At 38.0% G+C, this 17,066-nt stretch overlaps 1 protein-coding gene across 3 annotated transcripts; it reads right to left on the reverse strand.

The window, feature by feature from the left end:
• Nucleotides 1-1,503: 1,503 nt before the first annotated feature.
• LOC127242624 (probable ubiquitin-like-specific protease 2B) lies at nt 1,504-10,644 on the reverse strand. 3 transcript variants are annotated; one of them, XM_051262232.1, is made up of 18 exons: nt 10,250-10,644; nt 8,831-9,141; nt 8,671-8,740; nt 8,529-8,578; nt 7,250-7,441; nt 7,085-7,160; nt 6,303-6,411; nt 5,757-5,828; nt 5,386-5,517; nt 4,649-4,849; nt 4,489-4,544; nt 4,318-4,411; nt 3,832-3,922; nt 3,239-3,358; nt 2,530-2,961; nt 2,197-2,371; nt 2,062-2,118; nt 1,504-1,971 (listed from the first exon to the last, which is right to left on the reverse strand). In XM_051262232.1, exons 1-18 carry the CDS (start codon nt 10,374-10,376, stop codon nt 1,778-1,780), a joined length of 2,559 nt encoding a protein of 852 aa, XP_051118189.1. In that variant the 5' UTR covers nt 10,377-10,644; the 3' UTR covers nt 1,504-1,777. The 3 variants fall into 3 exon arrangements, with proteins under 3 accessions (XP_051118189.1, XP_051118188.1, XP_051118187.1); XM_051262231.1 differs by having other exon boundaries at nt 1,504-2,118; nt 5,757-5,822; nt 10,250-10,632; XM_051262230.1 differs by having other exon boundaries at nt 1,504-2,118; nt 10,250-10,630.
• Between the last annotated feature and the right edge of the window lie 6,422 nt (nt 10,645-17,066).

A 17,066-nucleotide genomic window follows, 5' to 3' on the forward strand; every position in this document is an offset into this window, starting at 1 on the left:
TAAGTATAATTAGTAAATAATTAAAAATATATTAGTAAAAATAATTAATTTATAATATAAATCATTAAAAAAAAAAAAATGACATGAGATGCAGAACGGAGTGAGTAACATGCAACGTATCCTCTCACTTATTTTATACAGCCTTAAAATTATTTATCAAAACATAATAGAACTGAGACTATATTAAATGTTAGTAGCACATTTGAATAAAGCCTCTATTGCTTAGCCTTATTTTTGGACCGCATGATGTTAATTTAAATTTAGGGTGTGTTTGTTTGGAGGATTTGGATTGGATTTACATTATTCATCAAATTTTTTTTCCCCAAAACATCAAATCAAAACCCCTATTTTTTATTTTTTATATTATACTAAAAATTAATTTTACATTCAAAACATCACATCAACATCTATTTATATCACATCATACAACTATTCAAATTCAAAATTTTTACTATTCAAATTCAAAATTTGTACTATTCAAATCTCAACTTAAAATCCAAACCCCCAAACAAACACACCTTTAAAGTATAACTAAACAAACTTAGGGCGAGCTTGTTTAGAGTTTGAATTTTAAATTAAGATTTTAAGAGTTAAAATTTAAATTAATTTTTAATATAATATAAAAAATAAAAAATAAATATTTGATATGATATTTATTTAAAAAATAATAAAAATTCTGAAAAGTTTGTTAAAAGATCACAATGAACTAATGCTACTATTTTATTTTATTTATGTATTGAATTTACTATGCAACTTTTATAATACATTTTCCAACTAAAATACGGTGTATATTCAGTTTGTTCTGTAAAATTTTATTTAAATTTAAATAATATTATATAATTATATACTGTATTGATAATATAAAAAATAATATTTTAAACTAAATTATTAAATTTTTTTTATTAGTGAATGATATATATCATATTAATATATTAATAAACGTTCATATTTATATTTTTCAGGAAAAAGATATTATTCAAAATTATTCTAACCCAAGTTATATATATATATGTATATATATACACACTTATACTTTCTTTCTCATTTGTATTATTCATTATTCTCATTCTCTTTCACAAAACATATTTTTTCATTCATAACACTAAGCACCCATTTTCAACTCAAAATTTGCAAACCTCAAATGACCAAAAACACAAATAAACACTCAAATTTGAATTAAATACAAAAATAAAATAAGCCACAATAAAACTCCACATTCTAATCAGAGACTTCCGATGTATTCTTCAATTTTATTTTTTTCCACAAGTTTTTCTCAAAAAAATATTAATATATCTCTCCGTTTATTATTTTTATATTCCATATACAATTTCTCATATTTCACATTAAAAAAAAAATAAAATAAATACTCATTCAAATTATCTAAGAAAACAAACACACTTCCAAAAGGCTTAACACAAATAAAGGTCCCCTACTACACCAAAACGAGCCTTAACACACGCACACACAATATATACATACATACATACATGCATACATACATACATATATATATATATATTATATTACACATAAAATTCCAAACGATAGCCCCAATTTACAAAACAAGTGACCAGAAAACCTTTCAAATCTGCCCTCAAAATCTAAAAAGTCATCATAATAATATTAATAATCTAGCAATGAACCATCTCCAGTTAGACACCTACCAGTTCCTAAAGGGCATCAAGAGTTGAAAGAAAAAATATGTATATATAATAGTAATACTAAAATAAAATTAAAGATGTGAAGGGCAAATCATATTCACCAACAACTGCTTACTTCACAAAGTCAGGTCTTTGGATGAACTGGTAGTGACTTCGCCGCACTGGTCGTCGAGGGGTGTCAGACGCATCTTCTTCGCTGCAAGTTCATGGTCAAGACCATTGTTTCCGAACGGGGAAGGCGAGCGGGGATGCTTCAGGGATACTGTATGAGTTGGAGTTTTCGACTGTGAATTATCCGGCACGTCGATGTCTGAAGTGAAGGCAGGCATGGGTAGATGGTTAGCTTCCTGGCGAGGCTCGGGCGAGTTATTTGGGGAGAAGGTAATGGTGGGGTCACTACCTAGTAAGATAGACATTCCAACACAGTCGTTTGTTTCAACAGAATTAAGCAGTTCTCCTGCATATGATGATCATGTATTAGAGAGTTACTTTTTAGAAGTCTATAATGATCAAAAATGTGTTGTAGAGCTGCAACCTGATGTTACAGAAGTGTCGATATTCTCCTGTGTAGGTTCGTGGATTGGCTCTGTTTCAAAATCACCACATGTGTAAGCAAAGGCATGTTCTTCTGGGGCGATACTGTCGAGATGCTGAAAGACGGGTTCGGGGAGTTCTGTTTGTATGAAGCACTCGTTAGCTTCCACCTTCGCCTGTAGAAGAACACCACCCGCGGTTATGATGGGGGAATCGTAACCAGATGAGCATTGAAATTTAATACAGATTTCAAATCTCAAGCAGATTAGAGACAAGTCACAAAAGATAAACTTAGGCGTATCAGAGGTAATTTGAGAGACGAGATTTGACGTACCTCTAATGGAAGACTGTGTCCTTTAAAATCGAAAAGTGAAGATGGTTTGGTCTCCAAAGATTCCCAGTGTGCGTTGCTAAGAGATTCTGAAGCAGATGTCTGCGCAAACAAATCCTTTAGAACCAATCCAGATGTCGTTGTACATAGGTTGTTTCTCGCGGATGAAGAGGGCAACAAAGTCATCTCGATTCCCTGCCCAATTGGATGTAGCGAGTTCTTGTGGCAATCACTCAAAGGAGCGATGTTCATTGAAAAGCCACCACCATTCTCATAGTTATCGGTAATGTTAGGGCATTCGGAGACAGAATGCAAGCTACTGCCACCAGACGGAGTACAATTCTCGGAGTGAGGATCAAGGAGATCGCTAATCAATTTCTCTATCTGCGTACGCTTCAGGGAAGCATCACCGGGAGGAAACCAGTTTTCTTGGAGCTGAAAATGCAGAGGCTTAGTAGTAAGCATTAAACTTTAAGATATCATAGATAATAAACAAGAAAGTATTGTCCAAGAACAAAGATATATGTATATGTTATCACTGTTGCCTCTTTCCCCAATGACGATTATTTTAGATTAACGATAGCTATTTCAGAACATAAGGAAATTGAATGCAAGAGAAGATACCATATTACCAAGAAAAGGGGGTAGTAGCAGTATGTGGTTATACTTCGAGAAGTCTGTAAGATTTGTACGGGAAAAGCAGGATACTTACAAAGCTGGACGATGAGGTAACCTTGTAAATGCTGAAGTTCGCAGGAACTTCCTCCAGAAAACGCTCTACATAGTGAAGCAAGAAAAGGCCGCAATCAAATAAGTTCGGCTGTTGAGGAATCTGCAGAGAGCAACAGCAAAACAGATATTTATATATTGCCTGAAGTGGTAACGCTAGCAGTTTTTAATCGAAAAGATACTTTATTGAATCCCAACACAGAACGTATATAAAGTAAATGCCATTTTAGGTTCTGGACAGAGAAAATGCAGCCAACAATCGCGAAAAACTCATGGCCTGTTATCCCACTGTTATCAATCCAGTGCTCGTTAAGAATGAAGCGAAAAGCCGATGCTGTTCTTAAAAACTGCTCTCATATTACTATCTGGGAACCAACCATAGAAGATGATAGATAAATGAGTAAGTCGCATTTTAAATCCTTTGGATAGACTAAAAGCACCTTTTTTTCAAAAGTAATTACAGGTGCTCAAAAAATCTACGACTCCTCTAGAAGATTTTGTGTTAGTTTTGAATGATTTTATGAATCTACCTGTGGAAACTGGAATCGTAAACCATGGCATCTGAAATATGCTTACCTCAAGAGGAACAAACTTTAAGTTCCTAAATTTTGAATACAAATCATCAGATGATCCTTTCTGCCGTTCTTTCCACTCCTCCCATAAATAACTGTTATTTCATGATATATAATCCAAGTCAAGTTTTCAAAAGAGAAGCAGTAAAATACTTGAAACTTGAAATAATATATACACTATCAACAACTTCATTAACAAACATGTTGAACATCAACATAAAAAATCACTCATCATTTTCACTAGTTCAGGACTATCATAAAAAATTCTACAGATTAAATGCATCCATGAAACGTATCTAACATGTGGTCACTGCAACAATAAGAAATTGAAAGAGGATTGTCCCTTTGCTTGTCCTTTGATGAAACAAAAGATGCAATTAATTTATCGGACTGTGGCTTAATTTGATTTTTTAGAAATCTTAGGCATCAGCATTAGAACTTAAAGAGCCGTATAAAGGTTCAAACTATAAAAAAACACACATTTCCGTACCTCTGCATAAGATCTTTGAGTCCAATATGACTTCCTCTGAAAGAGTCCATATGCAATATACAGGGAACTCTTGCAGATTTCCTACCCTCAACATCTAACACATACCAAGTAAGAATTGTCAAGAAGGAGAACATCATTTCTGATATAGTGCACATGCTGAATATGAATTACCTTCATAGTTGGCAATCTCACCGAAGTAACAAATAACGATAAGACTCCAATGGTAACTGTCATACCATTGCATAGTAAGTTACCACTGTCCGTGTCTTGATACCAAGGGTTAAGCATTCAGAAAATCAACCAAATAACTTCAGAGGATTTAACTTCTTACTTGTAGTTGACAGGAATAAAAATGAAATCCTTCTCAAGTAAGTTTACTTTTCTAGTCCATTTACGAACACGCTGGAATGCTGCCTTGCCATCAAAAGCACTACATGGATCTTTGTCCATGTCAGCCAACTTTCGAAAGAAAAAACTATTAAAGAAGTGGTACTTAGTCCTCTCCTCTTCATTTTGTCTCGTTTTCAGATGTCTGTTATAATGAGAAGTTTTCATGTTATACAGTTAAGGAAAAAAAATAACAGCAGAACACAGCCAACAATTACTACAAAACAAATAACCATATATCTAGGACTTAATTCTACCAAGCCAATATCATTTGCCAAAAGCACAAAGGACGCATGTTTCTATAATTAATCGTCAAGATGTATCAGGATTCAGGAGGAAACAAATTAGATAAACAAGAAAACAAGTATAGTTATTTTCTCCCAACAACCCCAATTTCTTTATTAAATTAGATCTTTTGTCCAAACATATCAAAACAGAAGGCCTTTTATACACCCCAGCCCCTTTCCTGCACTAATTACATGAGGCATCAATACGATAATGTATTCAGGATAACAAGAAACTTCCAATTTCGGATACACAACCACTATAGTTAAACACCCCAGAAATAGGTTCTGAATTAAGCACAATGCTTTATCCGTAAGCACATTACATAAATGCCATGAAGCTAAAGTTGGCTCAAAGTTGAAAATGAAGAAAACCAAACAGGCAGTAAACACTCACTTGATGTAGAAATCTATGATTGTATCATTGACAAATGTATCTGGCAGTAGGAGGTCTACATCTCTCTTACTTATGGAGACAGCATCAGGGTCACCTTTGGGATAAATCACGTCTTCAAAATGTGTATCAAATCTGTAAAATTTGGAATACCTTAGTTTACATTGAAATTGAACAGCCAATAGAGGTAACTTGTCTTCATAATAAATAGTCTTTTCCAGGCTCTGCACAAAAATACTCGGCTTTTTATGGTTTTTCACATCAGAAAACATTTTGAGGTACTCCTAGTCCACCAAACACCATTAAAATTCATGGGCAGTGATGTCTTGTGGAGAGTATGAAAACTCAGCAACAAAGAGAATAGTTTTACTCACTTTGGAAAATAGCTTCCTGCAGGTACAGCCGTGTCTCCTTCAGATGGTGGTAAGCAATCTTCCAATCTAGTGCTTAAGATGAAATCAAAGAAATATCACATCAAGATAAAACTATCAAAATCATAGCACCAACATATTATCACCATTCAAAAGAAAGCATATAGGCTATACAAATGATATTTTGTATAGAAAACAAAGTGCAAATGGAATCTTTCTTTTCCATTACAAACAATGATTTTCAAAAAAACAAATTAAATAATGAATTTCAAGCTCACCAATTCTATGTTGCGAATCAGAAGAAATATCGACAAACATTTAACCTTGTTTTTCTTACTTCTCTATTAACCAACAAATGCAATCATTAACAAGATGACTAAATTTAATATATGCAGATGGGGGGGGGGGGGGCGCACTGTAGAGGCACTCAGATATCATTGTCTAACATTAAGTTATAGAGAACCGAACATGAAATAAAGTGGGTGACCAAGCATAACCTCACAAGTAAACATATATAAGTATTATATGCAAGCACATGCAATGACTCACTCAAGTAGAACATTCCATAGAGCTCTGTATCTGACATTCAGAGACTCAATTGCTTCTTGTTTCTTACACCAGTCACAGTCAGAAATCAGAAATTTCAACTTCTGAAGACCTGTTATGTGTGGAGCATCACAGAAATAAGTTTCATTTGTTAGTAGCAATACAAACTATCCACAATAGCAATAAAAATAGATATGCAACATTGAAAATGTCACTTACATTAAATTCACAATTCAATGCAAAATAAAATGTAACGAACATTTCCAAATAGCATAAGCACGAATGAATTATAAATGCTGACCTAACATATACTAACAAAAACCAAAATGTGGTGCAAATTGAATATTCTGAAAAGAATGTGTTATTGTGTTACAAATCCACCAAAATTGGTTAGACTGCCCGGGGGACTGGGCCACTGCCCATTCATGCCTACACCCACCACAACAAGGACAGGTCTGCACACTTAAGGCTCAAAGTAGGCTTAGCTTAGCCTGCAGTGCAGGCCAGTGCTTCGGGCAGCAGGTGTATACACAAATAGGCGGTCGCCAGCCCAGGCTATCTGGTGTGGCTGATTACAGGAGCTCCATAATAAGAGTTCTTTACAGGATGGGTAATATGCGTTCTTTACTAAACACCTTGTTGAATTGGACAAGTCCCCAATTATAACATGAGAAAATTAAAATAAATAAATAAACCATGAAGACTTCAATTAAAGACAACAAGAATAACTGGAAATCCGTGTACAACGAGAAGAAAAAGCACTAAAAGAAATGAGACCAACCAACCTGTGGCATCGAAAGCAACATTGTCTTCTGCTTCATATTTTAAAATGAAATGGATATTTATGGTTCCTGTTTCACACTGAATAAAAGTCATCAATGACAGTGTCTCTTTAAAGTTTCATGCTTGAGAACAAACGAAACTTTGATCAAGCAGTAAGATTTATTTACCCGAGCACTCCACTCAGACTCTATTTTGACAATATCATCTATGTCAATATGGAAGGTTCCTTCCTCTCTATAGGCAGTTTTACCCCTAACTTCAACAGAACTTATAGAAAAACTCACAACACAATCCAAAAGACGGGCGTCACAATATTCTAGATAATCTGTAGAGAGAACAACTCCAGCACTTTCTCCTTCCTGCCAATTCAAAAAGACTAGTGAGCAGGCAGACAGCAGCTGTGATCAATCAGCAAATCCTCAATCACAAAAAGTAAATACATAAAATAATTCAAGAAGTTCTAGGAAAGCTTAACTTCCACAGGAATTTTCATAATAGTTTTTCTGAACTATTAGTACTGGAAGCTTTTTCTCTGTGATGATCACAGATTCTGACTTCAAAGAAATACTTCAAGGTCATGTTTCAGAAAATGTTTTAACATGCACTCAGAGAATGAAGGATCAGAAAAATACAAGGGCATAGATATCTGTTGCCCTGCTAATGTTCACATTCAACACAGAAGTTGAAACTAACTAAAGTATCGGCTACTACCTTATTGTATATAACTCCAATTATCTGCGCAAATTCAGACATAAAAGGCAAGAACATGGTTATGCTTCTTTTAACTTTCTTCAGTCCTAGGAAGGAGAAATTTGAAACTACGTATGAATGTGTTTCAACATTATATATATATATATATATACTGTGAAGTGTAAAAATGACATTATGGATAATGTATGTTGAACTAACAGTTTTAAATTTTTGTTAAGTGATATCAAGCAAAAAACACAGCAGTCTGAGTCAGCAAAACTACCAGAGGAGTTTCCACATCGAAATGATCAGATGATTTGATTTTAGGAGGCACACATTTAAATGATGCGTCATGACAAATTAAAGCATTGTATCACAACCTATAAAAAAAAATCGTTAATAATGTCAAGCATGAAACACTATATCGCAACCTAATAATTAAATCTTCCTTAATAATGTCGAATATGAATTGTTTAGGTTGAATTCAGGAAAACTACAGCGAAGGTTCCAGATCAAAAGGATTATATGGTTAGTTTTTAAAAGGCACTTATATATTAGTTGTGAGCATGCTTTCATATGTATATTTGAATTTAGAATTTAATAGAGATGACAATTGAATAATGCTTCAATCTTGAATATTTTTGCATATTCAAGAGAGGAAGTTTTGGTGTAAAGGTATTTCAGAGAAATGATAAACAATTAAAAAATTAGCAAACAAACTAAAACTGAAAAAAAAAAAAAGGCAAAAGAAGTTACCATGTCCATGCCACTAAAGTAATTACGGGAAGTTGGTCCATCAAAGGAAGCTGAAACAGCACAACAGAAATGATCAGCTTTCTTGGGGTTGGGGTGACTACAATGCTAGATGAAGCAAAAAACATTGACAAGTCAATTATACTTGTGGCACCAGACGGAGATTCCTTGCCCATGCTCTCTTCAGCATCTGAGGCCGCACGAACAGACATTTCCTGAACATTGTTTGGAATATATAAACCAGATTCAAGATAAATTTGTTTTATGGAAACGACTGTGTCATTAAGTAGCTAAAAATAGACTACATTGCAGGGAGCTTCTAGAATGGCATGATTCAGGCGGTCTTCCAACCGCACAGTGTGATCAAGGCTGGACTTGAGTTCTGCTATACCAAAACCACTTCCAGATTGAATAACATCAAATTTGGTGTCCACAGCTTGCCCATGGTTTTTAAAACCATTGTGCAGAACATGACTTAGGTCAGGCATGTCAGCAAAATCATTGTTATTGATAAGAGAAAATGAACTGGCACTATCATGATTGTAACCAGTGTCGGCTGGATCACTGCGACATACTCCAGTTTCATTCTCCTGATACTCCATCTCAGTTCCAGAAACTAGCACATGTAATACATAATAAATTTCAGGGTAGTTGAAATGAAAATGCATAATATCGTAACACGTATTTGTTTCAAGAAACTAGCAAGAAAATGGACTACAGTGCTCCACTAGAAAACAAGATACTGATTTCGAATCTTGAAAATTCCAGTTAACATGCTCCAAAACAGATTCCAGATGGCAAATGAAGTAATTTATAATGCACCCGAAATAATAAAATAACTATGCGATTCATGAACTTTGAATCATTTTAGATATTTCCTAAGCTGGCCAAGCAATTTTCAAAGAGGGACAATTAATAAATAATCATTTAATAAATTGCTATAATATTGACTATATTAACTTCGGAGACAAATTTGCTATAATACCGACTTCACGAACTTCCAAGTAAGATTGCTATAATGTCGACTACACAAACTTCCAAGTAAGATTGCTATAATGTCTGACGTAACTGACTTCCAAACCAACCGAAACTCTTTACTGTTTGGGCAAGTGGCAACCATACAAGCTAACGAACTACACTCAATGCCTTCATCTCTTTCCCCTACACTAACCATAATTCGCAAGATCAAAGCATAACTACACTTCTAAACAACAGTTGATTGTTGTCATAAGCTTTAAAATAAGGTCCCTTTCAACTCCACTGGGGGAGAATATATAAATCTAACAATCATGCTATAGGGTGTGTTTGTTCGGGGGTTTGGATTTTGAGTTGGAATTTGAATAGAAAAAATTTTGAATTTGAATAGTTGTATGATGTGATATAAATTGGCGGTGATTGATGTGATGTTTTGAATATAAAATTAATTTTTAGTATAATATAGAAAATGAAAAATAGGTGTTTGATTTGATGATTCGGGGTACATCCAATCCAATCCCCCAAACAAACACACATTCACGATAAAAAAAAACTAAAAGATAACAAAAATAAAAAGGTGTATAGCAAGTAATGCGGAGAATCAAACACAATCAACACTTAATCACTGCCGAAGTGACTGCGCACCGAATTACACCAAAATAGTAACAAAATTACAGACCAGCGTCAAATTCATTCGCCCGTTTGGGAGCGCCACACTTAGAAATATGATCATCGAAACTAGTCCTTACCATCGGGGGCGTAAGCAAATCCAAATTTGGGAGACGTCTCTTTCACGGGCAATTCGGTCAGTTCCTCTTCCTTGAACTCGACGTCGATGGAATTGTTCGGATTCTCCATCGTTTTGGTTTCAGTCATGACAACTGCGCCAAGATCAGAAACTGCGCTAGGGTTTTGAAGCGCCAATTAGGGCAGAGGACATTATAAATACGAATTTGGGATTTTGGAGCAAACGGAAGAATAGTAACGAGAAGAACATGAGACACCCGTAGCCTTAATGAGACAATTTTGATTTGGAGAATGACGATAATCTCCCCTTTCGATTGGAAATATTACCTTTCTGCCCCAAAGTGGTAATTAGCTGTGTTCAATCGGTTCCAACCGGCGGTTTGGGTTTGAACCGGAATTGCCTATAAACCGTTGATTTCAACCGGCAGTTCAATTTTTTTTTTTTTAAACATATATATTAATCTCACCGGTGATGGAAGGAGCGGCAGGGAGCACGGATGAAGAAGAAAGAAAAAGGAAAAAAAAAGAAGAAATAAGGAACAGGGTACGAAAGAGGAAGAAATGAAAAGGACAACCTGTGCAGTGAAGGCGGCGGCTCTGGATGTCCGGTCACCTGTGATGTTTTGATATAGGGCAAAAGTTTTGAATAAAGTTTATATATTTCATAAAACTTATGTATTTATAATTAAATATATTACTACATTATCATACTCTATTAGTCCAAAGATAATTGAAAATAGATAATCGATATTTATATTATATATTAAAAATAATATTTAGGTAATTAATAATAATAAATTATGATATTATTTTATTATTTTTATACAATTAATAATATTAATTATTGTGAATTTATTTTCAAATTTTTAAGATTTATCCAATAATACTTTATATAAAAATAAAATTGATTTAAGAAAAAGATAAATGATATATGGGTTTTGACGATAAGTTTAACCAATTTATTTTATTTAGCGAGAGACTAGTTAAAATCCAAAATTCTTAACACTAATAGTTCTAATATAATTTAATGTATATAATTAAAAATATTAAAATATATATTTAAATATTTTAAAAATTATATTCCAGTAAAAAATATATAATATAAATATTATTTTTATAGAGAATAAAAGTTTTGTAAATAAATAAAATTTTTATTTAATTATAATCAATATATATTAATTTTTATAAAAGTTGAGTTTATAGCTTGGCCAGTTGATGCTTTGAATACAGTCTGAACGTTACATGATTTCAAACTTGATAAATGTATGAAGTTATGTCCGCATTTCACAATAATGTGTTTGAATGTGGTTTGTTAAAGAAGTGTCCAATACATAATGAAGTAAATATTATTCAAAGTGCAAAATAACAAATATAAAAGTACAAACAATTGTTAATGAAACATAATACCTCAACGGAGACAATTATAATTAAGGATTTGCTTTGTATTTTGTCTTTTCGTTTTAGTTGATAACAATTATGATTCGATTTTAGGATGTACTCATTTAAATGACAAATTACAACATTGTATACTTAAAAAATTTCGTTAATGATGAAACACTATATCACAATTGCTGATGTTATTTTGATCAATAAAAAGGAAAATCCGAAATTAATTCGAATTTCACTACAATAATATCTGGATTCGTAAATCCCTAGATATAGTACGAAATGTAAGAAACAAAAAGCAATAAATACTGAAAGATAAAAAGGATGATCTCTAAAGCGAATTTCACTGAAATTGATACTGATTGAAGATGTCCTTTGCCGGACACGAGTTGCCTGTTATATGCCCTTCAAGTCAATTATCGGATCGTGTGCGCAGTCGGTTGTAACTCTCATGAGGAACCGTCTCATGGTTATAACTAACAAAAACCACATCGCGGTTGCAATCGCCTGAAGAACCGTTCTTCGGTTGTATTCCATGCTACCAACTAACCAAACGACTAGACCGACTGTGGACAAACCAGCCGACCAGGCAGACTACTGATTGACCAGCCGACCAGACAGATTGCGGACAAACTAGCCGACTAGACGGGCTACTGATTGACCAGCCGACCAGACAGACTGCGGACAAACTAGCCGACTAGACGGGCTACTGATTGACCAGCCGACCAGACAGGCTACCGATTGGCCAGCCGACCAGGCGGGCTACCGACTAACCAACCGACCAACCAAGCTACCGACTGGCTGACCGTTTCCCTCAATGGGTGTTTGAAGACCCACTTTCTTTTTGGGTTTATCCGTGGGCCCAAACGTTATAATCCATTTATAAGCCCAATAAAACCCTAAACTATTTTTAATATATAACAATTTGCCTTCTCCTGCCCGACTCCCTACCGTCACTTCTCGATTAATGTGAGATGTGACGTTTTTAGGGAGTCTATTCATTATTACGTTGTCCAATCGCGGGGTTTGCGAAAAATCTCACTTAAAACCCCTCAACTTTCGTCTTCTTCCTTACGCCTTCCGTTTTTCAATTACTTTCTCCTCTTGCTACACTCTTTCTTCTCTCACTCAAGCTTCATCCTGCTGTGATCATGGCCAACCAATACGTCCCCGCTCTGCCTTTTGATGGTTCTAACCCAGAAATTCCCTTTGTTTTCTCTGCTGTTCTTACCCCAACTTTGCGCCCCTATTGCACTACTTCTAAAAACGCTTCTCGCATGAGGAGTATCATTTCTCAAATCACTCCCTTGGCCATCAACAATCCAGATTTCAAACCTGAACGCGTTAATGACCACATCAAGACTCATCTTACAGATCCGAAAAAGGCCTTTCGTTCTTGGTATTCCAGGCTATCTCCCACCTTTGGCGAGCAATGGAGACGAGAGGGGAGGCACAAGGCCATTTTTCTCTCCACCCAACCCCTATATCTTCACGATAAAGTCCTTATGGTCATGGCGGCCTTCTGGAATGCGCAACTGGACGTTTTTTTTTCTCCCTTGTGGTCCAATGAGCCCAACCTTAATGGATTGTGGCTATGGTCGCCCATCTCCCCATTGTGGGTGACGATCCAGTGTTGGGCTTGCTGGATGGTCAGGAATCGGCGACCAACCATAAAGACTGGTCGCTTGCCCGTACCACTGAGAAAGACAAGGGCTGGACCAATTTTGTCATCCAACATCAAGGCACGGATGGTTCCCCTGCGACCGCCCTGGAGCACACCGCATTTCTTTTGTTCTGGCTGTGCAGGTATGTAAGTTCTTTCGCTTGGTAAATTTTACGTATATTTATTTGAATTTTGATTTATCCCTGTATCTTTTACAGATACATAATTCTATCTCACTCTAAATCAGTTTTGACCTCTCAATTAGACTTAGCCATTCACCTGGCCAATGGCCGATTTTGTTCATCAGGAATTCTCTTTTTGGCCAACTTATACGAGGGTTTATCCAGAGTCAGTGTCCGCCTTCTAGACACCAAAAGGGCAGACACGGCCGCCTCTGGCTCTTATTGGTTTTTAGAGCTTTGGCTGCGAGTCTATTTTCCAAAAGACTTTTTGGGTCGGCTACCTGTATCCTCGAACCCTCAGAGGTCTCTAGGGTTAGCCCTTTCCCAACTGACTCAGAACTCTTCAACACTCCACCCATCCGACTCCGTAATTACTGCTATTCTTTTGGAGGATCGTATCAATTCCAAATATTTTGTTTATGAGACTTACGTACAATATGACACTGAGCTATTCTAGCCCTACCCGGATACAAATTACCCTTATCCATACCCTGATCCTTTACCTCACCCGACCTATCCTTATTCCTGGGATTTAGCTCTCAAACCTCGATCTCTTTTTTCCAGTCAGAGATTCGACAAGAAAAATCACAAATCTTTTTATACTCTTAATTATCAACCCCAGTTTTTGTCCCAGCAGTTCGGCTGCTGCCAAGGTCCCCCGGGTCCGCTCACCCAACCATATTTAATAACCCAAAATCCCGACGGGCGAGTGATCCTTACCTTAATTTTGCCTTATCTCTCCCAACGTTCTTCTTATCTTACATCCAACTCCTACCTCCCTTTCCGCCGAAACCCCCATTCGGTTGAGGCCTTTCCATCCTGGTGGTCGTCTACTTGGGCTGTGGTGGCCCCTCCTTCCGACCAACTGTTGGGAAAACTCACTTTCCCTCCAGTCCTTGCTTTGGGTCCTCCTCATCTTGCAACCGCCCCCAGGAAGAAACGGGCAGCTCCTGCTGAAGGCCCTAGTGCTCCGAAGAAAAAGAAGAAGAGAGCCGCCCGAACCAAGGCAACCACAAAGCTAGTGTACGATCGGAAGACGGTGGAGGACTACATGGTGTCTTTACCTATGGATCCTACTTGGTTGTCCGCAAATGTGCGCCGATATCTCGGTATGAACAAACCTAATTCAGCCTTTACTCGCGATGGACGGCCTGAGCGGCATTCGTACGTCGGGTCACGAATTCGCTGTTTTCTGCCGGGGCAGACATCGACAATGATCCTTTCGCAGGTTCACCTATAGTATCCTTTTTATAAGTTCTCTTTTTTCTAAACGATACGGCTTGTTGGACTTCTCGCGATGACGCAGTTTCGTTGGCGCCCGTGCGCGAATTCTCGTTCGCAATATACGGCTCAATGACGGGTCCATGAACGGCGGACAAGGTCATCGTTTTGCGACTTTTGGCCACGACATGCATTGCAAGAACTTCCTTTTTGCTACCTACATATTCATGAAAATCCGTGCAGGAGATTTTTCGGACGCCCACTCTGTCTCGATGGATGGCCTGAGCGGCATTTGTACGTCGGGTAACAAATTCGCTGTTGTCTGCCGGGGCAGACATCAACAATGATCCTTTCGCAGGTTCATCTATAGAATCCTTGTTACGAGTTCTCTTCTCTCTAAACGATAAGGCTTGTTGGACTTCTCGCGATGATGCGGGTTCGTCGGCGCCTGTGCGCGAATCCTTGTTCGCAATATACGGCTGGACGACGGGTCCGTGAACGGCGGACAAGGTCGTCGTTCACAAATTTTGGCTGCAACGTGCATCGCAGGAAATCCCTTTTTGATGCCTACATATGCACAAAAATACGTGAATGAGTTTTTTCGGACACCCACTCTGTCTCGATGGACGACCTGAGCGGCATTCGTACATCGGGTCACGAATTCGCTATTGTCTGCCGGGGCAGACATTGACAATGATCCTTTCGCAGGTTCACCTATAGAATCCTTGTTACGAGTTCTCTTTTCTCTAACGATAAGGCTTCTTGGACTTCTTGCGATGATGCGGTTTCGTCGGCGCCCGTGCGCGAATCCTCGTTCGCAATATACGGTTGGACGACGGGTCCGTGAACGGCGGACAAGGTCGTCGTTCGAGATTGTTTGCTGCGGCGTGCATCACAGTAAATCCCTTTTTGTTGCCTACATATTCACAAAAATCCGTGCATGAGTTTTTTGGGACGCCCACTCTGTCTCGATGGACGGCCTGAGCAGCATTCGTATGTCGGGTCACGAATTCGCTGTTGTCTGCCGGGGCAGACATCTACAATGATCCTTTCGCAGGTTCACCAATAGAATCCTTGTTACGAGTTCTCTTTTCTCTAAACGATAAGGCATGTTGGACTTCTCGCGATGACGCGGTTTCATCGGCGCCCGTGCGCGAATCCTCGTTCGCAATATACGGCTGCACAACGGGTCCATGAACGGCGGACAAGGTCGTCATTTCGCGATTTTTTGCCGCGACGTGCATCGCAGGAAATCCCTTTTTGCTACCTACATATTGACGCAAATTCGTGCAGGAGATTTTTTGGACGCCCACTCTGTCTCGATCGACGGCCTGAGTGGCATTCGTACATCGGGTCATAAATTCGCTATTGTCTGCCGGGGCAGACATTGACAATGATCATTTCGCAGGTTCACCTATAGAATCCTTGTTACGAGTTCTCTTTTCTCTTAACGATAAGGCTTCTTGGACTTCTTGCGATGATGCGGTTTCGTTGGCGCCTGTGCGCGAATCCTCGTTCGCAATATACGGTTGGACGACGGGTCCATGAACGGCGGACAAGGTCGTCGTTCGAGATTGTTTGCTGCGGCGTGCATCATAGTGAATACCTTTTTGGTGCCTACATATTCAAAAAAATCCGTGCATGAGTTTTTTCGGACGCCCTCTCTGTCTCGATGGACAGCCTGAGTAGCATTCGTACATCGGGTCACGAATTCGCTGTTGTCTGCCGGGGCAGACATCGACAATGATCCTTTCGCAGGTTCATCAATAGAATCCTTGTTATGAGTTCTCTTTTCTCTAAACGATAAGGCATGTTGGACTTCTCGCGATGACGCGGTTTCGTCGGCGCCTGTGTGCGAATCCTCGTAGGCAAAATACGGCTGCACAACGGGTTCGTGAACGGCGGACAAGGTCGTCATTTTGCGATTTTTGGCCGCGACGTTCATCACAGAAAATCTATTTTTGCTGCCTACAAATTCACGAAAATCCGCGCAGGAGTTTTTTGGGGCGCCCACTCTGTCTCGATGGACGGCCTGAGCGGCATTCGTTCATCGGGTCACGAATTCGCTGTTGTCTGCCGGGGCAAACATCGACAATAATCCTTTCATAGGTTCAACTATAGAATCCTTGTAACGAGTTCTCTTTTCTCTAAAGGATAAGACTTACTAGACTTCTCGCGTTGACGCGGGTTCGTCGGCGCATCTACGCGAATCCTTGTTAGTAATATACGGCTGGACGATGGGTCCGTGAGAGGCGGACAAGGTCGTCGTTCGCGATTCTTAGCCGCGACGTGCATCGCAGGAAATCCATTTGTGCTGCCTACAAATTCACGAAAATCCGCGCAGGAGTTTTTTGGGGAGCCCACTCT

This window comes from Andrographis paniculata, unplaced genomic scaffold (genome assembly GCF_009805555.1).
Source record: "Andrographis paniculata isolate CXL003 unplaced genomic scaffold, ASM980555v1 Contig87END, whole genome shotgun sequence".
Taxonomy (NCBI): domain Eukaryota; kingdom Viridiplantae; phylum Streptophyta; class Magnoliopsida; order Lamiales; family Acanthaceae; genus Andrographis; species Andrographis paniculata.

Bases quoted from the DNA above. Each gene is read 5' to 3' on its own strand.
- LOC127242624 (XM_051262230.1), bottom strand. From the start codon at position 10,376: ATGACTGAAACCAAAACGATGGAGAATCCGAACAATTCCATCGACGTC. The intron at 5,518-5,756 runs GTGAGTAAAACT...CAAATTTTACAG, and splicing joins GCAGGAAGCTATTTTCCAAA to ATTTGATACACATTTTGAAG. The intron at 4,545-4,648 runs GTAAGAAGTTAA...ATGGTATGACAG, and splicing joins TTTATTCCTGTCAACTACAA to TTACCATTGGAGTCTTATCG.